Source organism: Cheilinus undulatus, linkage group 16 (assembly GCF_018320785.1).
Source record: "Cheilinus undulatus linkage group 16, ASM1832078v1, whole genome shotgun sequence".
In the NCBI taxonomy this organism is placed as follows: domain Eukaryota; kingdom Metazoa; phylum Chordata; class Actinopteri; order Labriformes; family Labridae; genus Cheilinus; species Cheilinus undulatus.
The window spans coordinates 27,437,287-27,460,462 of record NC_054880.1 but is presented as its reverse complement, the minus strand read 5'-3'; the positions used below and the strand labels follow the sequence as shown (position 1 = coordinate 27,460,462).

The 23,176-nt window shown below is 39.1% G+C and overlaps 1 protein-coding gene across 3 annotated transcripts; it reads left to right on the top strand.

The window, feature by feature from the left end:
- Positions 1–241: 241 nt before the first annotated feature.
- On the top strand, positions 242–23,172 carry ube2e1 (ubiquitin-conjugating enzyme E2E 1). Of its 3 annotated transcripts, none has more exons than XM_041807927.1 (6): positions 242–325; positions 2,957–3,127; positions 5,241–5,291; positions 19,357–19,489; positions 19,964–20,111; positions 22,578–23,172. In XM_041807927.1, the coding sequence occupies exons 2-6, from the start codon at positions 2,964–2,966 to the stop codon at positions 22,673–22,675; spliced, it is 594 nt and encodes a 197-aa protein (XP_041663861.1). In that variant the 5' UTR covers positions 242–325; positions 2,957–2,963; the 3' UTR covers positions 22,676–23,172. The 3 variants fall into 3 exon arrangements, with proteins under 3 accessions (XP_041663861.1, XP_041663862.1, XP_041663860.1); XM_041807928.1 differs by lacking the exon at positions 242–325 and adding an exon at positions 498–625; XM_041807926.1 differs by lacking the exon at positions 242–325 and adding an exon at positions 743–842.
- The last annotated feature ends 4 nt before the right edge of the window (positions 23,173–23,176 follow it).

The following is a 23,176-nucleotide window of genomic DNA, read 5'->3' as shown; positions in this document are numbered from 1 at the left end:
TTTTAGTTCACTCCCCTTTCCAAATGCTTTCTGAGGGAGCTTTCCCAGATGGATGTGAAATATATCCATGCGGGAGATTTATGACACAGTCTCTCTGGCATTTCAAGTTACTTCCGCGTCGCTATGTGTTTAATAAACGTTTATCTTCTCTTCACTTACTGTTTTCTGTGTTTTTTAAATGACATTAGCCCCTCCGCTTGTCTGAGCTTTTATTTTTGTGACAATGACCGGAAGTTATGTTCCTCTTCTCCGTTGGTAGTTTGACACTGGTGCGTCCAGGCGGCGGAGGCACACATACATAAGCGGTGCACACACACAAAGAAAGGTATCAAATACTCCATATTTCTATCACAGCTCATATTTGTACATCTTTATTTGTTGACTGTGTCTTTTAGAAGGGTTGGGGACTGGGAACGTATCCGTTTTGCCTTCAAAGGAGCATTTTAGAGTCGGTCCATCCTGTGACTGGCTGCACTGAGATCAGCTGTATGTCGACGGATATAGCTTTAAAATGCGATGGAAACCTTGGAGCAGACGGCGTGTAATTGATTAGGATGACGTTAATTTGGCTCCAAATTGTCTGCTATAATCGGAAATAGCTGTAGATCTTCGTTGACTTCTTCAGGTGAAAGTTTCATCCGCCTGGAAATTGTTGAGGTGTTGTGTTGAGGCTCCCTGCCGACTGCGACATCGCCCCCGTCGAGTCGATGCAATTCTGCTTTTCCACTCCAACCTATTCTCCTCGAGTCAGAGCTGAGGTCTTCTGTGTCGTATTTGATGTCGGACAGAAGTAGGCCTTTAGCCGAACTATTTCACCAAATGATTTCCTTTGTCGCAGCTCGGTGAGGCTAAAAATAACACCCGACTGCAAACATTAGCCGAGGTCAGAATTCAGCGTTATGAAAGAGGGAAACGCTCTGACGATAAGACGGATAAGTTCCTCAATAACATCCACTCATCGGGGATTTAAACTGATGGATCCCAGTTAACCCGGGTCAACGTCTGATCCAGGCCTGGTGGTTAAAACGACGACAGCCTTCATGGAGTACCTGAATATATCCAGGCATTTATGGTTACAGCCAACAGTCGTAAACAGTAGAAACTCTGTTTAAAAACCTCAAAATTGAACTTCATCATCGTTTATCGGCGTCAGTTTCTTTATCATGAAACATGAAGTGTAGTCATGTATGTAATGTGAGGGCCTGCTGTTTCATCCGGTGTTAATTGAATCAACAAACCGATGCAAACATTTACAAAATCTTAAATTAGTTTTAGGAGGGGTGCAGGAGATGAGCATCTAAGATGAAGCATTTGTACTCAATATCAAAATTATCTAAAAATTGACAAAACCTTTGTTATTTTCGTTTTGAGGGATTTCAAACTATTAACATTTTTTATTGAAGATTAATCTAATGATTTCTGTGGTTAGAGCCGCATCCTGCTTTTAAAAGTAGAGTGGAGATTTTAACATGATCTTTTTCACAGAAAAAATAACTTGTCATGGATTGAAGGGAAAAAAGGGGCCAGTAAAGAGGTAAATGTTTGATAATACAAGGTGCAGAAGACTTTGGGCTTGTCCATAGATCTGAGTTTTTTTTAAGTTAAAGTGAGATGTTAAGGAGCACTGATGGACTTAAATTGCATCGCTGTGGCTGCAAGGAGATGCAGCACTGTCTTCACCAAAGTGGGTTCAACGGGGCAATAAATCAAGCATTAATTTGGGAGTTAATTGTGGACCTTAGTTGATGCGATTAATCTTGACATGTGTTCTGTTAACAAAACATTTTTTCTTCAGGTCTGTTTTGCCCGTTTGTCTCAGCTGTGGTTTCCACTACCCTGCGCATCATCTTTTGTTGTTTTGATTAAGATTGTTAATCAACAATCTGTTCATTTTAGCAGAATGTGCAGTAAGTTTGGGGAGTTGTAGGGTGCTTTCACATTAGGGGCTCAGGCCTGGATCCAAGTTCTATCAAACCCAAAGTCCGGTTCTGTTTGATCAGTGCAAATGTTATCGTACTGGATTTGGGCACTGGGCCCGAGTCTGTTTGGAGGGGTGGTCTCGGACTTGATTGATGTGGACGATGTTATTAATGTGAAAGCAGCCCAGTGGGGGGGCATATCAGGGCACAGTATGAAAAATCAGGCCTCCTGATAAAGCACCTTTAAGCAGAATCAACAGATCTACCTCAGGTCAAAGTGTCCTGTAAGGACTGAAGTCTTAGGTCTGAACTAAAGCTAGATTAGAGGAAAGTGTTTTCTGTGTATTTCAGGCATTTTGTTAGGATCTGTCTCAGTCAGCCTCCCTGTGGTTACAGTTGTTTGATTGGGAAAACCATCTTTTATTTTGAAAGATTAAGTTCTATAAAAGGGTCACATTTTTGTTTGGTGCTCTATAGAGCTCATTGTCTGCAGGTTCTTGCAGTCCTTTTTGTTGCTTTCATAGAGGAATGTGGGACTTTGTGTTACTATTAAGAGAGACATTTTTTTTTATTAGTTTTAATGGGTCTATGTACATATTTGAAAAGGAATGCATTCACCATTTTTGGTAGAATCAAATGTTTGTCTTGTTTTATGTCACTAAAACAAAGGCTGACAGCCATAAGAGTAACGGCTTGATTATCGTACAGGAGAAGTTTGGTGTTCTTTACAATGAAAACAAAGACATCCATATAAAGCTGTCGGCTAAAATGTGGTTGGAATCGGCAAAAATCAATCATGCATTCTTAGTTCTTATAGCTAATTAAATTTGTAGCAGAAAACGAGAAGAAACAACAATCATAATAAAGTATAAGTCCATTTGATGAAGCCGAATATGCAAGTACACACTGAAGATTTTTAAAGATGTCAGCTCTTACTCAAGCTGTCATCATCTGCCCTCTAACAAGGCTTGAATTCTTTTTTTCTTTAAATCTGGTCATGTTAAGGGCAAAGGCATTAAAATGTGTCTGTTTCCAAGGCTCGGTATGTCGGATGAAGATTCCCGTGCCAGCACCAGCTCTTCCTCCTCTTCATCCTCAAATCATCACCATCAGCAGCAACAACAGCAGGACATCAACTCATCCAAGAAACGGGAGAACAAAGCCAGCATGAGCAAGACCTCCAAACTCCTCTCTACTAGTGCTAAAAGGTGAGAGTGATTTATGTACCACCAGGGCGTTTGGATACTAAAAGGTAACCCTTAATGCCTGAGTGGTGAAAAAATATCATAACACTCCTTTTTTTCCGATGGCTGGATCGCAATCTTGATTTTGTCATGCTTTGTATCTGATTTTTAAGATTGATTTGTGAGTTACTGACCAAAAAACCCAAACGTATTCCCCGTATAGCTATAAATGCATGAAGACTGTTAACAAGTCTTCTCAAGGTTTTTATCTTTCTCTTCTGCAACAACCTGTTGGTCAGTGCATGAAATATTAAAAAAATTAGCCACATCATAGTTGGCACCATTAGGTAAGGTTTGGTCTGAATGACCCCCCCACCCCCCACCCCCAAAAAAGAAAATCATTCTGATCTATTTAACGGAACCAATTTTCAAATCTATTTTAGTGTTCATCAGGCACATTTAAGTCACACAAGTTGCACATTCATAAGCCTTTTTATGACAAAGTAACAGAGGGCTTGTTTATAGACTGCAAAACAAGTACATTTAAACATAACCCAAAATTGTGATTACAGGGTCTATATTTAGATTTAATAACACATGAAACTTGTAGGAACTCTCAGATCTGACCTGAATTGTGGAGTTGTGGAGACAACTTGCTAATGCAAATGATGAAGGCACTTCATATGTGATCAGTGTTCAGACCAAGCAGATACCCCTGCCTGTCTTGGTAAAATAAGACTCAGATATTACGATGTTTCACTCCCAATTCCATTGTCCCAACAGGTAAACCTAATGTAGAGAGGAGGCTTGTTAATAAATAAGGAAAACCATGAAAAACAGAATAATGTGAGCTGTAATGATTAAAACAACAGGATTAGATCTGTCTCTGTCACACTCTCGCCTCTGCTGACCGTGATGTGGCTGATGTGTTCAAGCCTCAGCAGAATGTTTAGGATGCTGTCTTTTGAGCTCATTAAAAAAGTTTTGTACAGGTTGTGGAAATAACAGACCTGCCGTCTTTGTAAATGGTATTTGATTATGACTATATAAATGAAAGACTGATTGAGCTCCATGTAGGCTAGTTGGAGTCCTTTTGGAGGGCTCAAGTTTTATTTTAATTTCCAGCCATGAATCACCGCTCTGTTGGATAGCAGGAAGGGAGGGGGTGAAGGTAGCCTGGGATAACTTCATCTGGATTGGATTGGTTGACTAGACCCAACATGTACTGGCACACATTAAAAAGACCGCCCCATCAACTGATGTGATCTAAAGTATTCTGCTCATAAACAGAACACATGGCTTTATTAATGTTTGTCCAGCCTTGCTTCAAGTGGTGGGAATTATTCATCTCAGCTCAATGTTCAGTACCAGTCTTTCAGCTCCCAAACGGCCCTGTGTTTGGTATCAATTTCCTTTTTCTTTATCTTTGAAACAACAACTGTCTTTAGTGGGAGCCAGTACCAATCATTCATAAAGGGAGTATGTCTCCACAAGAGTTATTTACTAAACAGTATATTACAGTGTGACAGAATAAGGGAGAAAAGCTGTAAAACAGGCACTGCTAGCCTCTTAGCTTGTGGCTTATTGGCCCTATTTGTTCTTATCACCGGCAGCTTCAGTGCACACAGCCGGTAGGGGTGCCAAGCCTCTGTAGGAGTTTGTTTGCACATGACCTGAGCAAGTGAGTTCTGTTATTAGGTCATACTAAAGACTACCTTATATGTAATATGGATGCATTGGCTAGAATGCAATTGCGTGGCATCCAAATGCCCAAAATGCATTTTTAGTCCACAATATTACACTGTCTAAACAACCCTTCAGAGATGAGGTGCAGGATGAGATTCACCCCAGAATGCTGATTAGTTTGTAGTTTGTTTGTAGCTGAAGTTCAGGTACGAGAAACATAATTTACTATCATAAAATAGTCAGAAAGGAAGACAGGACTAGCATAAGGAATTGTTGAGCTGTATCTAGTATGTGGCATTTGGTTATTTTATCACTTCTGTCACATAAAAGCTTTGTGAAAGGTTGCTCTACTTGACGTTGTTCATCCTTCTTTTTCTTCTATCAGGCTTTGAGTTTGGATGTAAAGTGTTGGATCAGGGCTTAACTTGTGCCCTTTATTTGCTTTTTACAGAATTCAAAAGGAATTGGCTGATATCACATTGGATCCGCCGCCAAACTGCAGGTAAGAAAAAAATGTGAAGCGTGGTTTGACAGAGTTTTGAAAATGTCATCAGAAACCTCCAGGCCATCTAATGTACATGTTTTGGTGGTCATTTAGTTGATTTATTCCCCAAATTAGTCTGTTTTGAAGAATTTCTTTGGGCTTCTTGAGGAGTACTTCTGTGTGTCTGCGCCAGAGTGGAAAATGATCCTCATGCTTCACTGATTTATACAGCCAGTCCATCAAAAGACAGAAAATATCAGAGTAATGAGAGACTGAATATTCTGCTTCAGTAGCTCATAGATGATGTACAAGGTTTGCAATTCATTACCCAAAGTAGCCTGAGTTAGAGTGTGGGCGACAGGGTAAGAAAGGTAGTATCAGCATTGTCACTGGGTATGTTGAAGATGGTAGTGATGTTTAGGATGTGATAAGCATGTGGTAAGAAAGGTAACATGGAGAAAGTTTTTTTTTTTTTTGCTGGGTGGTGGGAGAAAGCATGGAGAGGGTCGTGGCTTCAGTATGCCTAAGGTCATTTTCCAGCCACGATGAAGTGTTGAATGAGTCATCAGATGAAACACTGTTGAAGGTGATAACCTTGTTGATGTCTTGGCTCCTGCTGCCCATCTGTCTACATAACTGAGATGATGGGGCCAGTCAGGGCCGTGTGGTAGGGAAGGTAGTTTTGGCATTGTCTCTGCATGTATGTAGCCTGGATCTGTGTTAGGTCTGAGCAATAAGGCCTTAAGTTTAATTCATGGTATATTTGTTGCCTTTCATGTCAACATTTTTTTCTAAATTTGGGAAGATGGAGCTTCAAACCAGCTTGTTCTATTGAGAAAAAGTGCAATTACAAGGAGATCACTGCATATTTCACATCTTGGCACTTCTACAAGTCTTTGGTCATTACTCAGCACGCTGAAAACTACGCAGGTGTTGCTCTAATTACGTCAGAAACTTGCAGTGATTGCAGTGGCAATTCACAAATCCTTCTGTTTGTTTCCATGCACTGGTGGATTATATTGTTATTAGAGTGAAGCTGTTGCAGAGCTTTGTTGACACACCCTCACTACAAGACAGATGCAGTGTTTTCAAAGAGGGAGAAGGTGTTTAGAGGAAGAAAAATAAGAGGATGAGGAAGACTTGACATTATATTTGAAAGTCTTCTCAAACTGTTCAGGTATCTTGAGGCGACAACATGTTTTTTGTTTAAAGTTGGTGATGTTTGTCTGAACTAAAGAGCAGGAGATGATTTGGTTGCATTGCAGTGAGCTGAAAATCACCAAATATGCAGTAGAGACCTTAAACTTGCATCTCTCTCCTCACATGGGAGCTTTAGGCTTCACCACAGGGGAGTTTTATTCAGTGTGTGTGGGATTTACAAATCTAAATTCAAGGAAAATTTGCCCTCAAGCCTCCTGTGGTGTCATGGATTAACTCTCAAGCCTGCAGGAAGCACTGATTGATTAGAGGAAAAGATAAACGTAGGATTGTTGACATGAAATTTTGTTTTGAAGTTATTGGAAACGGTTCGACTTTGTGATATAACCTTTTCAAGCCATTGGTTTCTTCTTTGGTAAAACTGCTCTGTCACTATCAACAGAAATTCATCTTATTAATAGAAGTATGAAGTGAATATAAGACAGGCAGTATACCTGGGCAGTTTGGCCAAATGATATACAATATGGTGATGATACGATGCATTGTAGTCCTCCTCAGGAAGTGCAACAGATAAACTACAAGCGGAAGGACTGATATTTGTTCCTTTGCTTCCTCTTTAACTTTAAATCATATTTAAGAGACCAGAGTTTTAGATCTGAACTATTGATATTAGGATTTGCAAATACTGGCAGTATTGGATATTGGCAGAAATCCAAATTTGTGTATCCTTAATAGGAAGTCTGTGTTGTTTTCCAGCCTGGTAGGCATCTGACACTGTTTTGGCCATTATCCATAACTTCCCATGCCAGCGTTAACTACATAACTGCATTAGATTGGATGGATACAACAGATAGGCTTATAATACTGCTAACGGGTGGTGCCTTATTATTTGCCGATATTTGTCAGTGTTGACTGGTACTGAAAAGGTACACGACTTCTGTACTCAAGTAGAAGTCAAGTTAGTCTGGTTCAGAATTTCCTTAGGTACAAGTAAAATTACTGGTCTATAAATCTACTCAAGTAAAAGTAAAGAATTTAATTAAAAGTTTACTTTAAGAACTGAGTAGCTACTTAGGGGTTGTACATTAAAATATGATCTTTCCTCATTGGCGAGAACAACAAAAGAATTGATCTCCAACCAAGTTGTTCAGGTGAAGCCACATCTCTACAATAAAGTAAGCTACACAGCAGAGTTGACTTTGTTAATGAAACTCATATAAAGCTAAATTTAAAAATTTAAAAGTGTAGAAATTAGTCTACACTACATATAGTTAAACTACACTTTTGAAAGTGTTTGCTATTTTACAATTTGAAAAGGCTGAAGCAATTATTCTGGGCCAAAGTGGGACTGCTTTGGTAAGAACAAAGCAGAGAGTCAACCTCACACTGAGGCAATACATACTAATGAATGCTCACTATGTGTCCTTTAGGAGCACCTAAAGTCACAAGCGGAAATCCTAACTCAATGGATAGCTTCACTCATGGTGCAAATATGTCTCACATCAAAAATAACGTCAGTCTACTTGAAACATGAGAAAAAGAACCCCAGCTGGGGTCACTGAATAACAGGCAACAACGAAATACAACTAAACACATAAAAAATATCTAAACACTCTGCCCAAGGGCATGATGGGAAACTCCATCCACATATTCACTAGATTTGATATTACAGTATAGTCAACAGAGATGGAAAAAGAACAAGATAATTAAACTCAAGTAAAAATACAGTTACTCTGGTTAAGACATACTTAAACAGAAATAAAAGTGCTGATCTCAAAATGTGCTCAAATAAGTACAAGTACACAAAAAACTACTCAATTACAGTTTTTTGAGTAAATGTTCTCCACCCCTGGCTTCTGATATCTATTTAATGGTAGATGTATGTCAGCCGGGCTGATTTTTGCTGATACTGATGTTAAACTGATGCATTGCTACATTCCTATTCTAAAGCTTTAGGAAATTTGTTTTTTGTGTATTGAATGTTTTCAGATGGGAATAAGATCTCAGATGTGTCTAGAATCAGTTAAAAAATGAACACTTTAGGTATTCAGCAGCTTGTGTTTCTATCCTACGTGAGAAACAGGTGATTTAAAGCTTAATGACACATGAACATCCACATTGTTTATTTTTAGATTATCTGCCTTCTGACACAATGTCAGGCTGTTTCTGAGTGAGCTGTGCACAAATGCGTCTGTTTGTTTATGAGGTGACACCCAACTTAAAAAGCCTCTTTTCTCACCTGACCAGAAAACACAAACGCCTCCCACATGAGAACAGTGACCGCACCCTGAGTGATTTATCTCTTTGTCCAAGCGTGGAGAAAGGCCTCATCTCTTCATTTTGTTCTCCATTCAGCAGCACGTGCAGAGAGGGGGGGATTTTTTTCAGGATTTGGGTCCTTTCTGCTTCATTTAGCAGAGAATCTGCTCATTAGGGTATGAATGGAGCCGGCCTGCTTCGCCTTGCAGATGCCGTTTAATGGATTACACATCGATGAGTCAGTCGGTTGTCGACTCATCCCTCTCAGGCTTCTTTTCGCTCTTAAAAAGGACACTGACTGATGAAGAAAAGACTTATCCCGACTAGTTTCCATTATCATCAGCGCCTCTGTGGGAGCAAACTTTGTTTTATGAGCACTAAAAGCCAAAGAGTCTTTCATCTGTCATTTATCAAAATCTAATTATACTCCTCACAGGGAACGCCGAGCAGGGCCCTCGTTTTTTATTTTCTACTGCCTCGTTGCCACTCAAGTGTGAACTGCAGACATCACAGGCCTCCCTCCCACCCTTTCTCATCTGGCACCGTGTTCCTTTTATTCAGCATGTTTTTTCCTTCTTTACTCTCAACCATCTATTTTATTTATCACCAGCTTCCTGAAACTTAACTCTTTCAATCTCTGTCACTCCGCCTCGCTGTCATTTACCATATCTCGACTTCAGATGATGCCTTCGGGTGTCAGACGGATTCCTGACATTCCAGTGTTGGGCTTATGACAGCTAAGGAAAGTGAGACGCTTTGTCTCACCAAAAATGGAGGGCAGTTAGTGCTGAGTAAGGGTGAACAGATATGTTGACCTAAGGGTCATTATTGTCATTATTGATGTGTTAAACTTTGATTAGGTCTGACTGACATGGCAGAAAAGATAACAGTTGAGTCTTAACCTTAAGAACATAGATTATTCACAGGTCCAAGTTGTTAATCACACATTTTAAAGGTGTTTTTAACAGCTTCTTTTTAGAATAAATATAATAAAAGCCAATAAAAACAAGGAATAAAGTAGTTTCACATTAACTATTTGCCTTAAATGGTCCTGTGTGGAAGTATTGAGGTCTGTGATGTTTTTATGGGAAATGAATTATCCACAGAAGCGTCCTCCAGTCATTTTATTTTGAATTGAGAGTTTCTTTCATAAAAGTGCCCAATAATAACACATTTTTCCTCCTGATACTGATTTACAGAGGCTCAGGCTCATACTGGTTACCCCTCTGATACCAGCAAGAAAAACAGTGATTGCAGATTTCTCACTTGATTAAAGCTAAGTTGCTCAAATCATGCTTTGTTGCTTGTTATCATCACGATTATTAACCTGAAACCTGCTGGTTTTTAGGGGGCTTGGGAAAAGATGTGTAATGAATACATAGACTGGGGAACTTGCCTATTTCCAACAGGGCATTTTTGGCAGTATTGAAAAACCAACGGCAGTATTGCATACAAAAATAGTGTTTGTTTCACCCAATACAGCAGACGGAGTCTGGAAAAATTGTTGCCTTTAGTTGGTACACATCCAATTTTTTTTTTTTTAGCTCTGATTTCCATCCGATACCTTGGTTTTGAGTTTTTGCCAGTACCAATCCAATATGTTCTGATCTGACCTGATAGCAGTGTTAAATTACAACCTCAATCCCAAAAACAGTTGGGCTACTGTCTAAATAGAAACACTGCAGTGATTTGTGAATCTCAAACATATGTTATTCAAATTAGAACACACACAACATATCAGATGTTGAAACTGAGACATTTTGCCATTTCATTCAAATATTAGCTCATTCTGAATTTGATGGAAGCAACACATCTCAAAAAAGGTAGGAATGGGACAACAAGTGGTACTTACAGGGCTGTAGCCAGGGTTTAGAAATTAATGAGGTCCAGGATTTTTTACTATGAATGAATCATATTCAATCATATTTGAACCAATTTGGAGCATGCAAAATAACAGTTAAATTAATACCGTCAAATGCAATCCAAGCTATACACACAGCACAAATTCACCATACCCATGACACTGGGTACTAATGAAAACCCACTGCAGAAGCATTTTGCAACTAATTAGCTCTGTTTATCCAAATCTCCTTGTGATTCTAAATTAATTTTGCTACCTGGGCATATGTATGATGAAAATTTTCTTGAACATAATTTCAGAATGATTGCACAGGAGGCCTAGCATTTGGTCTCTTTTAAAAATAAGCACAAATAAACTTAGATTATTATGAAATTACATTGTTTTCTCCTTTTTTCCAATTTTGTTAAAGCAGAAAGTTATTTTGATTCCATAATCAGATTGTACTGAATCGAATCGGACTGAATCGTTATGTGTTTTAATGAATCGCCAGGGAATTGAATCGTAGCTTGTGAATCGAGATTCAAATCGAATCATCTTGAGATTTACACCTCTATTTTTTCCCATAAATGACTACATATATGAAGGAATCATCACAATGTTTAATTAAGTTGTCTTTACTGTAGGATACTTACTCATGTTTTTTTCTACTGATCTGTTAATCAAAGGAAGTAAAAGAATGTAATTTATTGAATAAGAATGACTTCTGAGCTTCTTTTATCAGGGTTATGCTGCCCCCTGTAGGATGTCTTAGTACACGACAAATCTAAGTAGGTGACCAACCATTAAACCAGCTGCTAGAACAAAACACCAAATATTAGGGGTACACAATGTTTGATTTTTGCCAGTATCTGATATATCAATATTAGGGTTGTTCCGATTCCGATACCAGTATCGGAAATCGTCCGATACTGCTTAAAATGCAGGTATTGGTACTGGCGAGTATGCAAGTTTATGCACCGATCTGATTCCAAATGTTAGCACTGTAAACCAGAAATCAGTTCTTCTTCTCTGCTGGAAAGCACGTCATGCACGGGCTACCATTTACAGAGCAGCGTAGAAGAACCAGAGGACAGCAGAAAAGATTAGTGGCTGTGTGACAGTTTTTCTCTGAATGTTATCGTTAAAACGCCTTTCAGACCGGTGCTGTCATTAACGACAAAAAGTGACACAGTTTATCAGAAGCCGTTCTGTCGTCTCATTGATGCCTTTGAATCCCTTGCAGCAGCATTTTCAGTGAGACTGGAACTTGTGCGACTTTTTGGGACTTAGGGGACTTTGGGGAATGATTAAATCCACACCATTAAACCCGATATTGAATGTCTTTTTATCCACTTTAATCGAATTACGATCATTTATTACCACTAGCCCGAATGCTAACTCGAATGCTAACCTTGATCAGTGCTAATAATCATCATTATATCATCATCGCCCTGTCAGCATGTTTTTATGCCCCAGTCGTACGAGTGTATTGTTTGGAAATCACAGAATTTTATGTGTTTGTGTTATCTCTGATCATAAGAAGTGGCCCATGCCACAGTCTGTGTATTTGTGTGTAGTGAGCCCAGCCGGGCCTGGTGTTAGCCATCTGAGCTGCATGTGATCCCTCTGTTCACTAGCTGGTGTTGGCAGCAGTCTCTCCACACTCACACACCTCTGCAGTGAGTATTACCATCCTGCATGTATGACATTACTGAGGGTTTCTCAACAGCTTCTTCATATCTATAAAAAGCCTCATCCCCTGAGAGGAAGTGGCTGGCCTGTACGTTGTTTCAGAAAGCTCTGAAAGCAGTCGAGTTTAGAGAAGTTTCCCGTCTCTCTGCCAGGCTTCAGAGGGGAAGTGGATGTTTCACTTTATCCACGATCAGACACAGGTCACGTCTCAGTGCTTTTAATACTTTTACTGACCAGAACAGAGTATCACAACTTGGAAATCAGGGCTAATGCAGATACTGATGTTCAGGATAACAGTTTGGCCAATACCAATGTTTTTTGCTTGTTTGATTTTTGTGATTGTTAACTTCATCATCTAGGCCATGGACCATTATTTTTAAATGTACAACAGATTAATTCTATTCTTTAGTGCTTAAGAGGGGACAAATTCAACCAAAGAAATAATACACCACAATATAACTATTTGTTCAAACTTATTTCACCAAGAAAGGTCTTTTATTGACATTAACTACAGCCCAAAATAATTTACTAGTTACTTTTTCAAATCAACCCCAACATAAACTGAAGTCATGTAAAATCTTGTTTAATCCTTGATTTCTGGCTCTAAATGTTGATACATTTAGAAAACTGATACGCTTCACTGTATTTCCAGGTGACTTGGCTCTGTGTTTGTACCTCATACCTCCCCACATTGGTTCTTTTGGCATGAATGAGGATAATGGGAACAGAGGTTGATCAGCTGAAGAAGTTAATAACAGGAGAAGACAGGGCATCATGTTAGGGGAAACTGACACCAAATTGCAGTTAGTACTCTAATCCTTCACTTGATCATTTTAGGGGCTTTTGTATTAAAGCTCGTTTATGCTTCATGTTTGAACCGCATACACATTGGGACAGACCTTTCTGTCCATACTTTGTCCATTTATCATTTGTTCTCTCTAAACTTACAGATACGAACCACACAAAGCAATACTGTCACCAATCCTGGGACAGTTTTGAGCAATGCGTCCAAAAGTTTAACCCAAAGTAGCAAAATGCAACGGAGAAGAAACATTTAGGAAAAAAGGCAGAACTTAACCAAGTTTTCTATGGAAATATCAATGAGTAAGGAGTGAGCTGTTATTGAATACAAACATATCAATGATGTTAGCTCAACTAGGCACAGAGAGAGTCAGCTACAAGTGCACAGCTTGGGGCAGACCAAGCAGCATCAACGTAGCTTCCTAAGAGACGACAACCTCTAGCTGATTAGTTTTTTCAATATCCACTCTGGCATAAGAGACACACGCTAGTATGATGGTTGTAAAGTTCAAAACGTACAGATCTATTTTCATGCGTGTGTAGAGCATAAATGAGCCTTTGAAAGGATCAGATATTGGGGTATCGGATCCCTCAACCTTTTTCTTTTCTGGTATCTTCTACAATAAAGACCAGCTACTTAATGAATTCTGTGTATGACATGGTTATTACACAGTTGTATTGTGACCTCTCTATCATGGGAAATACCCAGCCCTACAGTTCATCGTATGAATGCAAATACTATTACGCCCCTACTTGGTATGCATCTAAAATGAACTCTTTTTAAAATAAATTATCAGGCCTTTTTTAAGAGGAGGAATACAAACGATAAAACATCCTTCTTCGTCCTCATAAAACACAAATTGAGCGTTTCCATGCTGATTGTTGTCTGAGTAAACTGTTGTGGTGGGAGGATGAGGAGTTGTGTATGTATTACTGCTGTACATAGTCTTTTTGTCTGTGGAGTGGAGTCATTATGTTGTCTCAGTCAGGCAGCTGATTACAGTGTTCCTGCTCGTCATCACTACTCCATTGTGAGCCGATAGTGAAAATGATGCTTAGGGTGTTTGTTAATGTCTAAAGGAACGAGACTACGCTCAGGTCTGAAACAATACACGTTCAGACAGAGAAGTAAAAGCACGAGCCATAACAACATGGTGTTATGCACGGAAAGAAAAATAATAGAGACATTTTACATCTAGTGATTATTTCTTAGGCTTGTACACTGAACGATACCTTTTAATGACAGCTGTGGCTTTTTGGTGCACTTCCTTTCGATCTGTTTGCCTGCATGTGAACTCGATTTGATTTCCTTTAGCTCTACATTGTCACAGAACATGGCTGTATTTAAGCTGAGACCTTTATACAGTTGACATATAGAGAGCATCGGCTATTATATAAGCAAACTAGCTGACAAATCCACAATGTGATTGTCCTTTTAATGTTGCATGTTTTAAGAGACGGATAGCTTAAATTTCTAATGGCTCATCAATAATGCTGTTTGAAGGATCAGATAAAAGCATCTAAAGCTTAATAAATAATACAGGATATCAGTTTATCAAAGCGGGTCATCTTAAAAGTTAATGGGCCTCATTTACGTACTATTCTCCATGTGTCTTTGCCGTGATTGGGTAAAGAAAGGGGGTTGGTTTTTTTGCATTTTTGCTTTAACTTTGTCTTAAACAATGAAAAACTTCAACAAATGGCAGTGAAACAAAAACCTACATGTACAAGGATTTTTTAAAGGTGTGTTTTGTTGTGCCGGCTTCTTCCTCTTCTCTTTTTTTGCTGTTTTTTAGTGTTACTGCCACCTGGATTGGCAGGTAAATAGTGAGGTATGAGATTGCCATTTTCTCTCCAGTCAGATGCATTCGTTATGTGATTATGCGTACCAAACTGTGACCTCTAAACTGTGACTGTTCAGAATACAATACCATTAACCATAATTTGAAGCAGTATTTTATCGTTGTTTCAGGGTTAAAAAGTTGTCAATCAGTGTTAATCTGTAGATGAGTTTAGTCTGCTGACTCTGCTCTCCATCTTTGTGCAGCAGGAGTCTGTTTTTGGTAAATCTCCGTGTTTTTTGTTTGAAAGGTTAAAGTCTTGAAAAAAAAATGTCTGAAATGTCAGCACTCTTCTCATCGTACAGAAAAGAAACCCTGATATTGAAGTGAATGACAACAGTGATAGCGTGGTGTATTCCTGCCTCACACAAAGCACTGTGAGGGCTTTGTGTGTGTATGTGGAGGCGGCGAGGAGGAAACCCAGCGCTCTGTGTTCTTGCCTATAGATGTGAGACGTCTTTTGTTTTGTCAGGTGATACAAACCTCGCTCTGGTTGATTCAGAGGGAGTGATCCAGTATCTGTTTTCCACACAGCAGAGGGTCCTGACATATCAGAAGTCCTATCCAGGCCTGACCACAGAAATGCCCCTGCGAATGGACCCTCCTAGAGAAACCTCAGTCTTCTTTTGTGCAGGTTATGGCATGGCGGTGAAGACTGACATTACTAGCCAAATGGTTTAGTTCAATCGGCCCATCCACGTTATCAAAAAAGGCTCATTTGACCGTTTCTTTGATAAGAATGAGGATTTAGCTTAAAAAGTAGAAGGTGGTCATCATGACATAACATTACTATGGACCATGTTTTGCTGACTTCTCCAAGTGACTGGGTCCCAGAAAGCAGGCAGGGCGATCCTTGGATGTTAATTTAGACCTGATTTAAAATGAATTTGGAGAGATCTGGATGGCCTAATTTGATGAGTGGTGGACCTGAACATAGTTAAGTTTTGTTGTTGTATTACATATTTATTGATTTAATGAATCAATCATGGTCAGTGGAATTTGGCTTATTTTGGACAAATTCTTTAATGTCAAAGTGAAGACAGATTTCTACAAAAAAAGGTCAATAAAAATATTTAAGGTAAAGTAAGTCACTGCATAAACATTCACCCCCTTCAATTCAGTATTTAGTAGAGGCACCTTTGGATGTAATCACAGCTCTGAGTCTGTGTGGATATGTCTCAATCAGGCTTGCACATCCAAACACTGCAACTTTACTCCATTCTTCTTTGCAGAACTTCTCAAGCTCTGTCAGGTTGCACAGGGATCAGGTATGAACACCGTTTCAAGTCCAGCCATAAATTCTCTATAGATTAAGGTCTGAGCTTTGACTACTCCAGAACATTCACCTTATTGTTGCTAAACCTTTCCTGTGTAGCTTTCTCTGTGTGCTGTGGGTCATTGTGATGGAAAAAAAATCTCCCAAGCTGTAGTTCTTTTGCAGACTGAATAAGATTGTCCTCCTGGATTTTCCAATATTTCGTCACATTGATTTTACCCTCCACTTTTACAAGCCTACCCGGGACCGCTTGCTTCCCCACAGCATGATGCTGCCACCACTGTGCTTGTGTAGTGTTTGGTGTCCGTCAAACATAGCGTCTTGCCTGGTGGCCAAAAAGCTACATTTTGATCTAATTAGAGCAAAGGACTTTCTTCCATTTGACCATTGAGTCTCCCACATGCCTTTTGGTGAACTCTAGTCTAGATTTAATGAGTTTTCTTCAACAGTGGCTTTCTCTTTAACACTCTCCCATAAAGCTTTAACTGGTGAAGAACCTGGGTAACAGTTGTTGTATCAGAGTCTTTCTCATCTCAGCTGCTGAAGCTTGTTACTCCTTCAGGGTAGTCATAGGTGTCATGTTGGACTCTCACTAGTCTCATTTTTGCATGGTCACTCAGTTTGTAAGGACGGTCTGGTCTAGGCAGATATACATCAGACACCACAAGGGTTGTCAAATAGATGGTGGAAAAACTTTTGTTTTAATTTATATTCCAACCAGTTCTCAGCCATGACCACTGACTAGAAATAAGGGCTGCACAACATTAAATTTTTCTGGTATCTGATGCTGATATTTACTAATTAATTTTAACTGATACTGATGCATAAATATAGTCAGATCTAAAACTTCAGACTTTAAAACACACTCTAAAGTTTAAGGAATGAGGTTCAGGCAGCTGAAAAAACTTATGGAGGCAGTACAAATGTTTTGGGGTTTCATTTTCTGGCTGTATTGTTTATTCTTGCCTCATTTTTGTGCTTCTTTCCACCAACTTGCTCTCTTGTGATAAAGAGCGGGCAGACTGTTGTGTCTGCTTAAAAAAGAGAATATCACCTGATGTTTTCCTCTCATGTCACTGCACAGAACAGAGAGATTACACAGACTACACATGATCACACAGTCTCTTTGCAGAAAGACTGCTGCTCTGGATTTCTGTCACTGAATGATGTCTAACTTTGTGTGTTTATTTGAAATATTCCGATTATTTCTGCATGTAAATAAATCGTTCACTCTATTTTGCATGAAATATTTCCCCGTGAAGCAAGTCTTTGATTTTCATCATACAATCATGCTTTAAGAGCCCTACTTGGTCTAAAATGAAATGTCAAAGTGAAGAGCGTCATTTATAGCGCTTCATCAAGCAGTCAATTATGTGAAAACGTCTCAGCTCTGACTGAAGCCGCTGTTGACTCTGTGTTGTTGTTGAATGGAGGCTCTCGTAGTCGTCAGCCTTCCTCTCTTCAGTTTTATCTCCACAGGCAAATAAAGGCCTGTTGATCTTTTCTTTTTATCACTTCCCACACTGTTGGCAGAATGACTCACACGGGTGAGTGAACTGTGTTGTTTTAATGAAATACCAGTAAGAAGATGAGATTAGATTTCTGGCTGTAGAACATGAAAATAATAATTATTATTTTGTCTTTTTAGCCATTTAGCAGAATGGGGCTGGAGCAACACCAGAATTAACCTCTGTACAGAGAAGATGAACCGTTAAAAAGATCTGAACACAGAGGTTACAAAGAGCAGAGAGCTGTTATTGAAAGATGCAGATGTAAAAGTAGGAGGGAGGGATCTTTGTAAGGCTCATTGTACAAAGTTTACACCTTTATACTAATACCAATGTCAAAAAAGTTGGGGTATTGTTTTTGTTTTTTTATTCACATTTTACACAGTGATTTGCAAATATTTAATGTCAAACTGATCAACTTTATTGTTGTTTTTAGCCCAGAGGACTCAACTATTATTCCAAAAAGCAATTTAAAATGTAGACTCGTTAGACCACAGCACTCTTACCCACTTAAAGTCAGTGCATCTCAGATAGGCTCGAGGCCATCTGGATGCTGATATATGACTTTGTCTTTGCATGGTAGAGTCTTCACCTGCCTTTGTAGATGCAGTTACTTCCTTTTTTAACTGACATGTTCCTGAGCCCACATTGTAATGTCCATCACACAATGAGGACGCTTTTTATTGCAGTGCTGGCTGAGGGGTCAAAGGTCACATGCATTCAGTGTCATTTTTGTTCTTGTCCTTTTTATGCATAGATTTCTCTAGATCCTCTAAATTTGTAGACGATATAACGGACTGTAGATAGTGTGTAGAACCTGGCACCATTATTGATTGTGAACAAGTGAACCTTACAGGAGTGCCTCTTTTATCCCCAGTCATGGTACAATCACCTGTTATCAATGAACCTACATACCTGTGGAATGTTCCATGTGTGCTTTTTAGGGTTCACCACTTTCTTACATTTCCTTGCATGTGTCCCAACCTTTTTGGAATATAGTGCAGGAAACAGGTCCTGAATGTGTGTATATTTCCAAAATACCACAGCTTATCTGTCTGAACATCAACTATCTTGTCTTTATGCTGTACGCTGTGAATTGGTGTGCAGATTGTTGTATCTTGTCACAATGTCCCAAGTATTTTGGGGTTAGGGTTTATAAATCTATAAATGGAAGTACACAGTTATCTTTAGATGAATAGAACCAATTAAAAACTTTCATGCTAAATTCCTTCCTTCTCTGTCATGGGTAACTTTAAAAAATTGAACATAAGACAGTTTGTTTTTAGTTGGCAGAACTGAAAACGATAAGTCTTTAACATATTGTTTTGTGGTTTCACAATGATGGGGACACTTTGCAGAAGATTCGATGTAAAGATGTACAGATAAGATCATTTAGGCTCTGAAGGATTTTAAAGGCGTATCTTTAATTTTTGCCCAAAGATTTGTGGTTGTAAATGGCTTGGAGATGGTGCATTTAACTGCCTGACAGGCAACAAAGCTGAAGATTTTCTAAGTTGAGGCTACCAAACAAGAACTAGCTATAAAGCATCAGTATATCCAGCAGTAAAACCAGCACAATCGAACAAGAATAACTGAATTTCTTTGTCAAAGTTGGGTGGTTAAACTTGTCTTGTATTGTTCTAAAAGACCTCTCTGGCTTTCTCTAATACGATGTTAATCCAGACTATGTTTCTTTGTGTCCCTATAGCGCTGGTCCAAAAGGAGACAACATCTATGAGTGGAGGTCGACCATCCTGGGCCCTCCAGGCTCTGTGTACGAGGGCGGAGTCTTTTTCCTGGACATCGCCTTCACACCAGACTACCCCTTTAAACCGCCCAAGGTAAGTCTGCACAGCTGTTAGCGGCCTGCTGAGTCTGTCTTTAAATCATGGCACTGATGGCTCTGTTTAAAAAGCATGCCTTATTCATATCAACCACTAGGGGGAGGCCTTACACTTCATAATGAAGCTCTGCTCTCCATCAGAGGCACAACAGTCTCTTCGGTATCACTTATTCCATTTGTAGTAATTCTCTTCTTTGTTAGGAGCAGCTTGACCAAGCTTTATTCAAAATGTTGCTTGTATCTGCTCATCTCTTAAGCAACATTTAAAATTCCTTATGCCCAGCTTTATTCATCATATTATAAATGGAGGAATTATTTGACATTTCTGACCATTTCTGTGATTGGGAATGCTAAAATGTTGACAGAGGGCATGTTGAAAATTCTCCTTTCTTTCAATGGGGCTTACAAAAGGTAAGACCATATTCTAAAGCTCTTGTTTAAGGATCTATTTGTCCTCTTTCTGTGTGTTAAGGTGACGTTTCGTACCAGGATCTACCACTGTAACATCAACAGTCAGGGAGTGATCTGTTTGGACATCCTGAAGGACAACTGGAGTCCTGCCCTCACCATCTCCAAGGTCCTTCTGTCCATTTGCTCCCTGCTCACTGACTGCAACCCTGGTGAGAGCTGCAGCACACATACACAGTTTAGCTTTGGGAGGAAAAAAAGACACGGTCGAATTACACAATACGCAAAGCTTTGACTCACAGCTAATGGCATTACTTTAAATTATAAGGATTTCAGTCATAAATGTTTATTATAATACAATCCAGAATATGGCATCAAAATAAGTAAAATACCAATGCAAGGACTTCTGAAACATATTTACAGAATCCTGAGGGCATAATAGAAATGTTTTATTACTTTAGATGACAATACAAGCTAAATATGGATCTCTAATCTATTTTGAGTAAATTTCCGTGTAATAACAGTTTAAACCTCTTTACTGTCTCCTCAGCACTGCTCCTATCTGATCTCTGCTTTTACAGAAGAGTCTGTGATTCAGTTGTTCATTCCTGATTTAGTGAATTTCACTGAAAAGATTTTTCAGTTGAGTTTGTTAAATCTACTGCCGTCCGCTTGTATTACACCACCTTACAGCCGTCTGTGTGCAGATTAAGCTGCTCCGACTGTTTCTAAATCCAGATTGAAGACAGAAGGTGCTAGGGGTGGGAGAAAAAATCGATACAGCATAGTATCGCGATATTTTGTCTGGTAATATATCGGATCATATTGTATTGTCTCGTCCACTAAGTACCGATTTTTTTCAAATTAATTCTTATATGAGCTGAAGTCCATGATAATGGAAAAACATGTGGAAAACTATGTGGAAAATTGTTTGTCCAGTGAGTTCGGCAGAGGTGACGGTCATAGAGCAGGAGAAAGTAAGTACAACTATCATGGCAGCACCGGGGAAGGACATTAGGAATGTAAGCAGAGCCAAATGAGATGGAAATGACACATGAGGTTTGCAAGAAGTGCTACATGAAAATAAAATACTGCAGAAATATAACAAACATGAGGGCAAGACTAATGCTAAATCAGCTAAAAAGGTCGAGATTGCAATATATGGTATCACAATACTCACAAAATCTTTAACATTGCAATAATATCGAATCGTGACTCAAATATAGTAATAATTCCTGAGTTCTTGCATGTACACATAGAAATGTCTGTATTTGTGAGGCACTTTGGTGCAGATCCCATCAGTCAGTGGTGGTGGGCTTGGACCAGCCCACCAGTATCGATTATTTGGCCTGTAGTGACCGTTATAATTTAAGAGAAAATTCAATAAACACACCAGGGCAGTTTATTGTTCTGCCAACTTTCAAAACTAACAGAACCTTCTGCATCCCCATGTTGAGATGCTATTGTTAAGTTTTTTTTTTAGTGTTCATAAATAAAGCTAATTCATTAATGAAGCTCACATTGTTGCAAGATTTGGTCTGTTATTTTTCTATAACTTAAAAATGAGTTTAATGTAAAGACCGTCTGGTGAAAGAACTGAGAGAGTTATTTACGGCTTTAACACGTTCAATGAAGACTTTTAGAGTCTTTAACCTGTCACAAACCTTACAAAACAGCCACACACAAAATGTAAAGTGATGTTGCTGCTATAAGGACATTAGTTTTATCTTTAATTAGCAAGGAAATACTTCAAATCCAAAATGTCTTTTCTGCAAGCTAGTCACAACCTGTTAGTCAAACTATTTATATAAAGTCAACAAGAATAAAGGAATTGGCTGTAATGAAGTAACTGGTCAGCTGATGCTGATATAAATGTGTTGGTCTGACAGAAATCCTACTCAGTCACATTTCTTAAAGTTGCACTAATACACCTGGATCAAGATCATCTACTCTTGCTCATCTAGATATCAATCAGAACAGATTAGATGAGGCATCCTGTGCATGCACTGCAAGTTCACACCAGGCTTTGACACAGACGACGAACAGCATACATGCGAAGTGTAGCAGATGTTGTTTCCATCTGTCTTTGGATATTACCATAACTAGAGGTATTATAGACAACATATAAAAAACAGTAGAATACATACAAAATATAACAGCTGTACATTTGTCCACATTTTTGGCTTTTGATATACAATCTGTTAGATGCTTAACTTTTTAGAAAGGTTCCGTCTGACATACTTCTGTCAACAGCTGGATTTACTTCCTTTGCTTGTATACTGGGACATGAATAGTAGTCTTTGTTCATTGGTTCTCAAGTGGTCTAGCATCAGGACCCAGCACCACCTCCTTAACAAATTGCAAATCAAATTTCTTACATTTTTCAGTCACAGCTAAATGATTTTAATGAAAAATGTGGCAGTATGGACTCAAGATGGGACAAAAGATGTAAAGAAACAAAGAAATGGAGACATAGCTTTCAGTCATGGACTTTTAGCCTCATATTTTTCCAGGCATATATCTGTGACCCACTGAGTATAGCTTTGTAACCAATTTTTGAGTCCTAACCAACCAGTTGAGAACCAGGGGATCTAGTTGAGTATCCTAACAGAGTTTTAACCCCATCTTAATTTTGCATGCACTGACTTGCTTATGTTTTTTTTGTATGTCTTTTACAGCTGACCCTCTGGTTGGAAGCATCGCCACACAGTACACAACAAACAGACCTGAACACGACAGGATAGCCAAACAGTGGACCAAACGCTACGCCACATAATCACCCCAGGAGCTGCTGCTGGTTGGACGACTTGGGGATGTGAGAGGGTTCGACTCGGGGACGGGGCATGGCCCCCGGGGGGGGGGGGCAGGTAGGGGGGTGGGTGGATTTTTATCTGGGAATTGAAGAAGTCTTAATCCTGACATTTTGTTGTTTCTTGTATTTTTTAAGTTATCTGCGGCCCAACTATAATCAAACCTGGCAATAATGCATTACGTGTTTCCTCTTTGAACTTTTAGCTCGTGCTTGAAGATGGACATTAATACTAAACTGCTAGATGAAACGTGTCACAGCATGATTCCCAATCGGTGTAAACTCTCACATGTATTCAGTTGCAGTTGGTGTTTGCTTCCCCCTCCAGACTCCCGCTCTTTGAAAAGGTGTTTTACACATGTAGACATGTTAAGCTATGGATGGATATTGGTTGTGATTTGTGTTCTGTACTGATAAAAAGCTGTTCTGTTTTTTCCCTTAAGAATTAAACATGACCAACCGAAGCAG